The following is a 12141-nucleotide window of genomic DNA, read 5'->3' on the forward strand; positions in this document are numbered from 1 at the left end:
AAATAAAATTTTGGATGAATAAGAAAAGAAAAAATAACAACTTTATAGTTGTCATTTTTATTAAATTGCACAATAATCAATTGATGTTAGACTGTGTCTTAGATACTAACAAATGTATATAGTAACTGTGCTATCAAATTACAGAGAATATAACTTTAATATATTTAGTATGATGCGAAGAAAAATGCAGCAGACCAAAAATGCCATGAAAACAATTCTTGGAGAAATGAGGGACCAAGACTTTATCACAATCTTAAGGTAAGAATTTAAAAAATATTTTTTCTTCCATTCTAGGAAAAAATAGTTTCTTTTCCAGTGTATCGTATTACAGACAATCATCCACAATATTACCATATAATGTTTTTTGTGCTTTGTCAAGCGCCGAAAAGCCTTCACTTGGAGTGGAAAGGCATAATGAGACTACCCTTTTTCAATTTATTTCTAAATACGGGAGGCTGGAGTGTTTCAGTGCTCAACCGGGAAATGAGGAAAAGCACAATTTTGTATGTATTTCATAAAATTTTAATGTTTCTTCTGAATACAATGGAATTCTAACATCTTAAAACCAACAATTGTTAACATGCGTAACTGTTTTACAAAATATTTGAAAGGGCAATTATTCTAAAAAAAAAACAAATGAAGCCAATGCTAATAAAGATTTTAGAGTAGTTATTCATAGCATCGTATTATAGACAACTTACCGCGGATATTAAAAATCAAAAACAGTTTTGTTAGGCCCGGGCTAATGCAGCGGATATTAATCGGTTTTGATTCCATGCTGGAAAAGATAAGGTAGAAAATTACATATATTACTTTAAAGGCAATTTGTGTGTCTGTTTATAGGCAAAGAAATCTGCGTATGAATTAGAGACATATTAGATTTCTTGAACTTCACTGACCCTGCTATAATATATATATTTGTAGGTTTTTCCTTCTTCAGAAAATTTGTCCTTTTTGAGCAGCACTAGAATATTAATAAGTTAAGCGTGGTGTTGGGTCTATAAATCAAAAATGTCAAAACAGGGATGGGGTTGGATTATCACACAAAAATACAATTTGAATATTGAACACGGACATTAACATGAAGAAGTTTTGAATAAGGATAGGACATTAAAACAGTTCCTACTGCTTTTTCATACCAGGGGTTGGGGCAGAATACCTTGACCCATAAAAACTGGTGCAAATTAGGACTTTAAGACAAAGGTCGGAAACAATGTGTTGCTATAACTAATTAAATGCTCAGTTGCTCTTGGGGAAATTTTGTTTTTTTTCAGTGTCGTTTTATTTAAACTAATCTTATAAGGGACATCAACAAACAATAAAGTTAATAAAAAAATATTTTTAAAAAGGAGGGATTTAGTACTGTGCCCAATTTGTATATAATTGAAATGAATTAAATTACATAATATTTATCCCTATCCTTGTTTAAAGAAACTGCGCGACTCTAATTATCATAAATCCACAAAAAGCGCGTCTGTACATTCCATTCAAACGAGTCTTTATTACTGTGCAGCTACTTCATAACTTCGGCTTTGTACGTCTGTCCGTCTGTTTATTTAACCAGAGGACATAGAGATTTAGCTTTTTTAGGGAGGTTGTAAAATTTCTTAATCCTAGGATGGTTTTGTGTATGTTTAAGATTACTTTTACCCTTAATAGACAAATAATTATCTTAAGGAAGAGGACAATGGACGATAAATGAATGATAAAAATTAAAACCTTAAAAAGTACATTATTGGTGGAAAAGTATGGATACTGTTATTTTGTGAAGGATAATCATGATTCAATATGAAGCCGAAAAATTTTATGTTTGTAATGGAATAGATCATTTTTATTTATCTCATAGATAATTAAATAAAATTTGCAGTTAAGAATCGTCTATTTTTTGTTTAATACACATTAATCCTTATTTGAAAGTTATAGGATGTCTATTTGTGTCTGTCTGTTTGTACCGAAGGATCTCTCTAAACGCAGAACCGACATGTTTCTTTTCTATTGTATCTTTTTATAGATCCTGGAAGCTACCAACGCCGTATCAAAATCACCTTATTTAACCTTTACAAACAATTATATTTTTATTATATATGATTTCTCCTCATTTCATTCTATATTTTTCTGTGTCACTCATGTGTAAAAAATGCAGGGAGGAAGGGACATTTAGCTGTTCACTACATTATAGTCCCTTAAGATTTAATATTGTTTTCTTATTCTTTACTTAACAACTTTGGGACTTTAATTAAATTTTAATTGGTTAATTTATTAAGTTGAGTGTCTAAACGTTTCAACCACTAAGTTTAACTACAGGAGGGATAATTTTGTGTATCATCATTTGAGATGTACATCAATTTGTCTTATCCCTTTAGATCCCTGATAAGAATGTATATTTTGATAAGTGATATTTAAAGAAAACGTGTTTGTAAAACTAAAATGTTGTAATGATATTTGATATTGTTTGAAAATATATCTTTTTTTTGTTTTAAGCAAAGAAAACCTTTTTTTAGATATTTCAATTATAAGTTAAGTTAAGTTGCGTTGGCCCTAGTTTCTGGGGCTTCTTTTCTCTAAGAGAGAAGGGGTAAATTTTCAAGTAATATTAAAAAGGTGCTAACTAACCATCAATTTTTTTTTTTGAAATAAATCTAAAATAATGTAAGGGGAAGGGAGAGTTTTTTTTTTCTTGTGTCCAAATACCTGCGGGTCGAATATACATATACTTGCGGTTATATAGTATAAAAACCTTCCCAGGACCTTTAAGAAGCTTCAGTGTAAAGGAGAACAATATCAGTTCAGCGGTTAGCGAGATCCTTCGCTTTGGGGGAAACGTGATTTTCTCAGCTGCTAATTAAGGTAGACGACTAAGAATTTTGGTACAAATTCCTTGTACCAATGAGCAACCAGTATTTAAATTACTTGACAAAAAGGCGTAGAATACATTTTTTTAGATTGCATCACAATCAAAATTATTTTACACATAATCTCTCTATGACAATTCTGAACATCACAATAACTCACTTTTGCCGTTTGTCCGTTCATGGTTTTTTTTGATTCGCTACTTATAGATGTTGTTATATTTGCTTCAATTTCAAGTCATCAAAAAATCAAAAGACGGTTATAAATTATCACAATGCAACGGATCAAAAGGGATAATAGAATGGACGATAAATTGATGTACATTGTCACCCAATGATGATACACAAAATTACCCCCTCTGTAGATTACAATTAATGGTTGAAACGTGTGGACCCTCAACATAATCAATCAACCAATCAAAATATAATAAAAATGCTCTAAGTTGATAAGCCAACTAATAAGAAAATGTTATTATAAAACTTTGGGGACTAGTGTAATCAGCCGAATGTCCACTCCCTCCCTCTGAATATAACCAAAGATACATTGTGTCATTGTGAGACTTTAATCCTACTGAGAGGATCTCACGTTTCACCCAGGGAGAGAGGGGACATTGGAATGTTTATTACACAAGTCCCCAAAGTTTTTCTTATTCGTTGGCTCAATGACTTTTGGACAAATATTGAATTATGAGTGTCCAGCCGTTTCAAAAACTAAAGTAATCTATAGAATTAATAGTTTTGTGAATCATCATTGGGGATGTATATCAATTTATCGGTCATTTTCATTTCCCTTTAAATCCTGCGTTTCACCCCTAAAAAACTAGAACAATATAAACACAAGGATGATAATATTCCAGCTAAGCGAAGCATTATTCCTAATAAATAACCCTATGCCTAACCTTTGCGAAGAGTCTTAACCATGCAGGATCTATACCCGTTGAGCGGGACTATTCAATAACCATTACAACCTAACCTTAAGCTAAACCCCGAACAAACATATTATGCAATACTGAATTTTCAAAATAGCAGCTTTATTATTCATTTAGGATGATTTTACAATAAATATGAAATGTAGATGCCTCTTTTGGTTACAAAATTCCACTGTTATTTTTTAATTAGTCAGCACCAATAAAGCACAAAATCTCAAAAACAGCATTTGGGGGTAATACTGGTGAACAAATATATTATGCAAATCCAAAACAAAGCAACAAAAAAAAGGTTTTTTGGCACAGGACAGCTGCTGACCCCCAGTCTTATGGATGAACCTAAATACATGTTAAAGATAAAAATTACCCTGAAAATACAAAAATGTTTTTTGGTGTGTTGAAAAAATCTATTTTAAAATCTTGATTTTGAGGATGATGACCTGTAAGATGCCCCTATTGGTGGTGATAGTGAGCCAAATGTTATCAAAGTGCATGTCCATGATGACAACTTATATATTAAACTATGATCCAATTTTTGTAGTTATAGCATCCTCCAGCCCAGCTTTATTAAAAAAGAAAAGAATTGCATTTTTATTTACTTCAATTCAAAGGTGAATACTGTAGTTTTTAGAAGATGGTTATATTTCTTGTCGGAAGGCTCCATTGGAGGCAGCTATGACTACAAAAAATGGTACATAGGTTAATAGACAAGTTGTTGTAATGGGCATGTACTTAGGTAACATTTGGCTCACCATCACCACCAACAGGAGCATCTGAAAGGTCATCATTCTCAAAATCAAGATTTTAAAATGAATTTTTTTAACACATAAAAAAACATTTTTGTATAATTTTCAGGGTAATTTTTATCTTTAACATGTATTTAGGTTCATCCATAAGACTGGGGGTCAGCAGCTGTCCTCTAAAGTGATAGGGATCGAATTTATTTTTTTCAATTATTTCTTATTTAGAAAAATCATTAATTACTACCTTATACTATATTTCATAAAAATTAATGCATAAATCCCTTAAAGAAATATTATTTTATCATAATCAATCTTTAAAAGAGGAGAAAAGTGCCAAAAAACCTTTTTTTTGTTGCTTTGTTTTGGATTTGCATAATATATTTGTTCACCAGTATTACCCCCAAATGCTGTTTTTGAGATCTTGTGCTTTATTGGTGCTGATAAATCAAAAAATAACAGTGGAATTTTGTAACCAAAAGAGGCATCTACATTTCATTTTTATTGTAAAATCATCCTAAATGAATAATAAAGCTGCTATTTTGAAAATTCAGATTTGCATAATATGTTTGTTCGGGGTTTATAATCAAACAAAAGCAATTTGCCCCTAATTAATTTTTTTTCTCCAAACTACCGTGCTCGACAAGGAAAACGCTAAAATTACCCTCAATCGAGAACTGGCATCACTTGTCTTTTTAACTTCATATCCTAAGGCCATTGCAACAAATTGTTAGAAATAAACTTTTGCTTTTGCAATATCAAATTATAGAGTAGCTATTCTTTAAGATATATTTTCTAAGATAAATTTCATATTTTTTGTGTGTGGATTTTTCCATATATTGTTGTCTAAGTAAGAAACTTGAAACGGTCGCTCACACTAAATTACAAGATTTGTTCCATGTTTATTACAAAAGGGGTAGTTTCACGAAATGCATTTTAACTTAATTTAGTAAACCGCATATTTTCTTCTGGCTAAATGGTTAAACTACATTTATATGGCAAATATTTGAAAGAATTTCAATTTTCTACCACGTAGTTTTTAAAATACCAAGACTTGAAAATCATCTTTTTAAATTGCATATATCACAAAAAGACAATTATCAAGTCTTGATATTTTAAAATTACGTAGTAGAAAATTGAATTTATTTCAAATATATGCTATACTAGAGTTGGCTCGATATAACTATCTCCCTATTGGCTAGTTTTCTATATGCATTTATATTTCTCAATAAATCTATTTTACTCACCGGGCATTACTATTTAAATGGAAGTAAATATTTAATAATTTAAATGATCTTAAAAAGATTTTTTAAATTATATTTTTTTCTTTACATTACCATCACCAAAGGGTTTATTATATGATTACAATTTTAGTTCAATATTTGAACACACAAAGTGTCGCCACAATCGAACTCTTTTAAAACAGAGTTTTCTTTAATTCATTATATTATAAATTTAAATTTTCTTTTTTATGATTAGAAATTAAATACTTCATTATAATGTAAATAGCAACATGAAATGAAAAAAATGAATTTATTTTTAATAAAGTAAAATAATGGGTCTTATCGTTCTGGGCAATGAGAGTTTATTATGGATTATTGGAGCACTATGAGTTTTCAACGAATATTACTTGGAAAACTTAAGCTCGTTTATAGACATTTATTTCCTATATAGGTCTGACATGGATCTTGAAGCAATTAAGCAGGCCGTTTTGTACATGTTAAAAATTGGAAGATTTCATTAAATAAAAGTTATCGCAAATATACTTAGTAAATAAATGTAGTTTAACCCATTAACTAGGAAAAAATATGCGGTTCACTAAATTAAGTTCAAATGCATTTCGTGAAACTACCCCTTTTGACAATAATTATTGTTTGTGAAAACAAAAGCCACTGTAGTCTCAGCTAATTTCCATGAATAAGGCATCCGAAGGTTTTGATATTGGGATTTAATGACCCTTTTGCGGCTTCGAGTATCTCGTTTTTTTTCAGTTGCAGTGTATTTTATCAAATTATTATTCCTGTACAATATTTCACAAACTAAACAAGTTTTGAAACTAAATTTTCTAATCTTTTCCAAGTAAAACATATATGGGTGTAAGTATTTATTAACATAATAATAGGTAAACTAGAGCTATTATTCTTATATTTAGGAGTGTAGCTACTATATATCTTAATATTAACATAATAATAGGTAAACTAGAGCTATTATTCTTATATTTAAGAGTGTAGCTACTATATATCTTAATATTAACATAATAATAGGTAAAGTTGGTTGTATGGTGTCAAAAGTAGCCTGCAATAGCAAGTCAACAATTAATAAGAGAACAAGGATGACAACATCCATGAAAGCAAAGTTCTAAAACGGTAGGACAAACGAACATAAACACTTAAAGAGTGCCAGAACTGAATAATCAGAATACAAATGTAAAAACAAATTGAAAGTAAATTTGTTGCAAAACTGCCTAAATACAGGATAATGTTTTAGGATATACTTACATTTTAGGACTTGATTATAGAGATGCTCCGCTTATAACGTTGTAATTTAAAATCGATATAACAATTCTATAATATTTAAATTAACGTAAAGAGTTAACCGTGACCTAACTGTTGTGGACGGACGTTCGAACGGATGGACGGACGGACCTACCCTAACTATAGGAAAGCTTTGCTTCTAAAAATTCAGAATACTTACAGCTTCTCTGTGTTCGAGTTCGGGTGAGGGTATTATACAGTGACTGTATGAGTGACCTGTATAAGACGCACTGGCATACCATCTTTATAGGGTATCTATGCCCTATAAAAACATAAACCAAATAATCTATAAGAAGTATAAAAACTTCTTTCCATATATAGTTATAGCTATTAACTAGGAGCTTGAATATTTACAACCATTTTATATACAATTAACATTATTATACCTCAGAGATAAGGGATAGAGTAATGCAAATATTTTCATAGCATGCTTAAGTTTGTACGTTTTGCTGTCCGCCCAACTGTACATCACTTTAAGATTGTTAGACTCTCTGTTTATCCTTTTGGCGGTTTCCATCTTATTGTACTAGCCTAAAATCGAACTTAAAAAAGTATATGTTATTGTTAAGTTAAGTTAAGGTTAGAAGAGCACCGAAGAAAAAAATTCACCAAAAAATTTTTTTTTTAAAGGTTATAAAATCAAAAGGGGTAGGGGTAATTGGTAGCTGACCAAAAAATAATTTGAGTGAAAGCACCAATGGCACAATCCTCTGCCCTGAAAAAAATAGAACATTAATTTTATATGAGTAGGTGTTATGGGCAAAAAAACTACCATAATATCTATGATAAATATATTCAAAATTAGGCCATAATGATATGTATATACTGGCGACTGCGCCCCTATCATCTAGGGGCACTACTATGGAAAATAAATAACCTAAAACAATATAGGAATCTATGTAAATTCATTTTAAATAGCCTTAAACCATCCCTGGACCTATGCCCAGCTTCCCTTAACAGGAGAACTCATTCGCTTCAGTAGTTATCGAAATATTTAGCTTGATACCAAAACCCTTACTACTTTAGGAGCTCTTTATTGAAAGGAGTGAGCAAAATAGGAACAAAACTTAGATAAATAAATAGCCTTAAACCATAAAGGTACCTATAAGAAGCTTCCATAAAATGAAGTACTCAATTGGTTCAGTAGTTCTAAATTTTAAGCTTAAGATGAAAACTCTTTACTACTTTATCTAACAGGATAAATATATTAAGATGATAGACGCATGTTGAAATATGTATGATTGATTTTAGTGCTTATGTCGATATGTAGGTAAATTAGCTCCTATAAAAGCATATCGACATATGCCAGTTAATAACGCTTTAATGTTATGCATACATATTTTTCTCTCACTTACCTCTCCCTACATTCCCTTTAATCAAAAACACACCTGTGTGTCAGTTTTATATGTAACTTGTGTAATGGTTGAATTTATAGAGTTTACTATTAGGGAGGAAGGGACCATTGGATTGTTTATTACACTAGTCCCCAAAGTAATTTAATGACGTTTAATCATTCGTTGGCTCAACAACTTTGGTGACTTGAATTTGATTGGTTAGTTATAAAGTTAAGTGTCCAAATGTTTCAACCACAAATTGTAATCTACAAAAGGGGTAATTTTCTTTATCATCTTTGGGATTGTACATCAATGTATTGGCTATTGTCTTATCCCTTTAGATCCTTGGTTTATTATCCATAAGCAGTATATGAGCAAAAATCAATGGTTTGTCATACAAAACAGTTGTAAATTGATAGATTTTAGTAACACAGCCATTATATAACTACAGTATATTTATCAGGGCTCGTCAGACGCACCTCCTTCATACTCCTTTGAATAACTGTCAAATTGATCCCTTGGTTCATATAATTTATCTTCCATATAACCTAACGCTAACATGTCATCAAAAATGTTATTTTTGTGATAAATAATTATAATAAGGTATGCCAGTTAATTGTTGTCCTTTAATAAGCTATCCTTTCACTGAAGTAACAGGATGTCTATGTGTGTTTTTGTGTGTGTCTGTACCGAAGGATCTCGCTAACCGCTGAATCGATCGGGTTCTCCTTAACAGGGTACCATCTCATAGTTCCCGGGAAGGTTTTTAACTATTTTGGGGGAGGGTACCAGTACCACCCTCCCAAGATCACAATAAATCGAAATTTTTTTCTCTCGAATAGAGACTCCTACGTAACATTGCAAGGCATAGTATTATTATTTTTTTAAACAAACATTTATAGTGCCACTAGAGGCCTCTAGTGGCGTAGCCGCTAGTATATTATATTTTAATACTGACAACAAAATCAAAAGTTTCAAAGATTTTTACAAAAACATTACAGGATTTTTTCATGACATTATTTAAGTTACAAATATTTAAAAACACTATTTTGAATACATATATGCAGTATTGAATAAACATCTAAGAAAATCAAGGTGTTTATGCAAATAAAAATTACATACATGGCAATTTTAAAGGGACTGTGAAATAAAATTTTAGTATTTGTGAGAACTATACTGTGCCCTTTTAAATCAGGGCTCGGCAGCAGCGCGTCAGCCGCGACGGAGCCTCAAATTCGAATCCGGTTGGGTGCTCTGACATTTTTTGAAATAGTATTTGGGTCATTTTAAGACTTACAGCTGATTTTTAAAAAGCTAAAAGGTTGATTTCTCATAGGCCTACAAGCGGCCCTGTTTTAAATACTGTATTGGCCCTATTTGGTAATACCCGACTTTGATCCATTTTGAGATTTTGACTTAGATTCCAATACGTAAATATAAACCATTAAAATGTGTATCATAATGTTGGTAAAAGATTCACTTACATTATGGTTATTCGCCTTTGACTATGTTTTTTTTCAGTGTGATCTGTCTCTTTACGTTCAAATCAAAAGTAACATTTTAATTTAAAGAAGATCCAACATCATTTCCATTTTAGGTTTTCCAACAACATCAGTGTTTGGGAAGTAGATGATGATTCCATCGTCCAGGCAACCCCGGAAAATAGACGAGCAGCTATAGGTTTGTTTTCTTAGTTGAACACTGTTGATTTTTATGTGAAGATTCCCTTTACTAATTAGCATCCAGTATATATTTTCTTGGTCCCTTAATTAGTTTTCCTATAAAAGAGGATTTTAGTGTTTGTCTGTACCAAAATATTTTGATAATAGCTTATAAAATTGATTTTAAAAGGGTAAGCAATTATTTTTACTGAAACCGGTTATAGCTTATTTTATAACAGTCTTTCTCTGAGATAAGGAAAATTCAGGCAATTTGATAGTAGAGAACTATTGTCTAGTGTCTAACTTTTTGGATATGTTCGACCATTCGATTATAAGTCCACAGACCAGGGGCGTCCAAGCTTTTTTTTTTTTTTGGGGGGGGGGTAATCCCCACTTTACCCCCCCCCCCCCCTTGGACGTCTATGCCACAGACCTTGTTAAATAAAACAATTAACATTTATTTATTGATTATTTTATTTTATTTTTTAGATTATGTTGGAAATTTAGAAGCACAAGGAGGCACGAATATTAACTCAGCTCTTGTTAAGGAATTTACCAAATATTACGTTTTTAAACATTTTTAGAGTAGATCGACTTTTCATTTTTAATTGCATATTTAAAAGGCTAAACGATTCTTTACAATTTGATAGTTTTTCTCATAGACTCACTTAAAAAAAATAAGCACAAACCCTACATAAGGCAAATAATATTCAAAATTGAAAAGTAAAAAAAATAAGTCCACAAAATAAATCTTTATTTATTTGTCATATTGTTCAGGCTCTTACAATTATTACACACGTAAAACAAAAAGGTGAGTTACTTTTTAATCAATCTTATAATATAAAGTAGTATTTTTTGTTAAAAGATCTCTTTGAAGTTTTATCTTTTGCATAATTTGGGAATCAAAGCTTCTCTATAAATTTGATAAGGTTTGTACGTCTGCTTTTTTTAGTTTTACGTACCGCGCAGAAACAATGATTATGACTTTCTTGCACATATGTATAGTTAGGTTTTAACTTTGTACCTTTAAGATCTTCCTTTTGTATTTGACTAGCGGATACTACCTTAGAGGCTCATAGGGGTCCTTGTGTAGGGGGTGGGGGGAAATCGACCACCCCCATATTTTCAATTGTATTTTTGAAAAGGAAAAGTTTTACAAATTTTTGGAGCAGGGTATTTTTTCTCTGTGCGCGATTTCTCTTGGGAGGGTGGTGGTATCCTCCCCCAAAATAGTTAAACCTTCTCAGGGTCTATATAAAGCTACCCTGTAAAGAATAACCAGATCGGTTCAGCGGTTAGCGAGATTCTTTGTTACAGACTAAAAAGCTTACTACGTTATATGGTAGGCTTTTTGGCAATCTTTTTATGCACATAATAGTTTTTGTTATTTCTAGGAGTTTTAGATGACGATGTCCAATCCATGATATTCTTCCTTACAGATGGACATCCAACTGAAGGAGTAACAGACACAATGCAGGTGAGTGATGGACAAAGGTATATATAGATGGACATACATGAAATTCTTCCTCACAGATGGACATCCAACTGAGGGAAAATAATGAAACACAAAATTACACGTTCTGCAGATTAATATAGTGGTTGAAAGTTTGAACACTCAAATTAATGAATCAACTAATCAAAGTTCAAAGTTCCCAAAGTTGTTAAGCCAACAAATAAGAAAACATTATAATAAAACTTTGGGAACTAGTGTAATAAACAACTCATTGTCCCCTCTCTCTCTTTTTTGGTGATTGACTTTGGAAGCTAGATGGACATACATGATTTAACATCTTCAGGGATATAAAGGGATAAGACAATGGCTGATAAATTAATGTACATCCCCAATGAAGCATAAATTCACACCTTCTGCAGATTAGTGGTTGAAACGATTGAACACTCAACTCAATCAACCATTCAAAATTACCAAAGTCCCCAAAGATGCTTAGCCAATGAATAAGTTAATAAAAATTTGAAAACTTGTGTAATAAACAGCCCAATGCCGGGTAAACATATTGATTAACTAACAGATGATATTTATTAAAAGAAGAAATAATTTGAAAATCAACAACAAAAACACCAATACTTCAATTTCCTAGA

General features: G+C 31.3%; 1 protein-coding gene across 2 annotated transcripts in view; it reads left to right on the top strand.

Annotated features, from left to right (window-relative positions):
- Positions 1-12141, top strand: part of LOC145328692 (inter-alpha-trypsin inhibitor heavy chain H4-like) — a 77153-nt gene that overhangs the window by 35535 nt on the left and 29477 nt on the right. For both annotated transcript variants that reach the window (XM_080172487.1, XM_080172486.1), the window contains exons 15-19: positions 169-258; positions 9981-10063; positions 10534-10590; positions 10820-10855; positions 11439-11521. In XM_080172487.1, coding sequence (XP_080028613.1) covers positions 169-258; positions 9981-10063; positions 10534-10590; positions 10820-10855; positions 11439-11521 — 349 coding nt within the window. The remainder of the gene's footprint in view (positions 1-168; positions 259-9980; positions 10064-10533; positions 10591-10819; positions 10856-11438; positions 11522-12141) is intronic.

This window comes from Acartia tonsa, chromosome 9, assembly GCF_053477335.1.
Source record: "Acartia tonsa isolate MP-2025a chromosome 9, ASM5347733v1, whole genome shotgun sequence".
In the NCBI taxonomy this organism is placed as follows: domain Eukaryota; kingdom Metazoa; phylum Arthropoda; class Copepoda; order Calanoida; family Acartiidae; genus Acartia; species Acartia tonsa.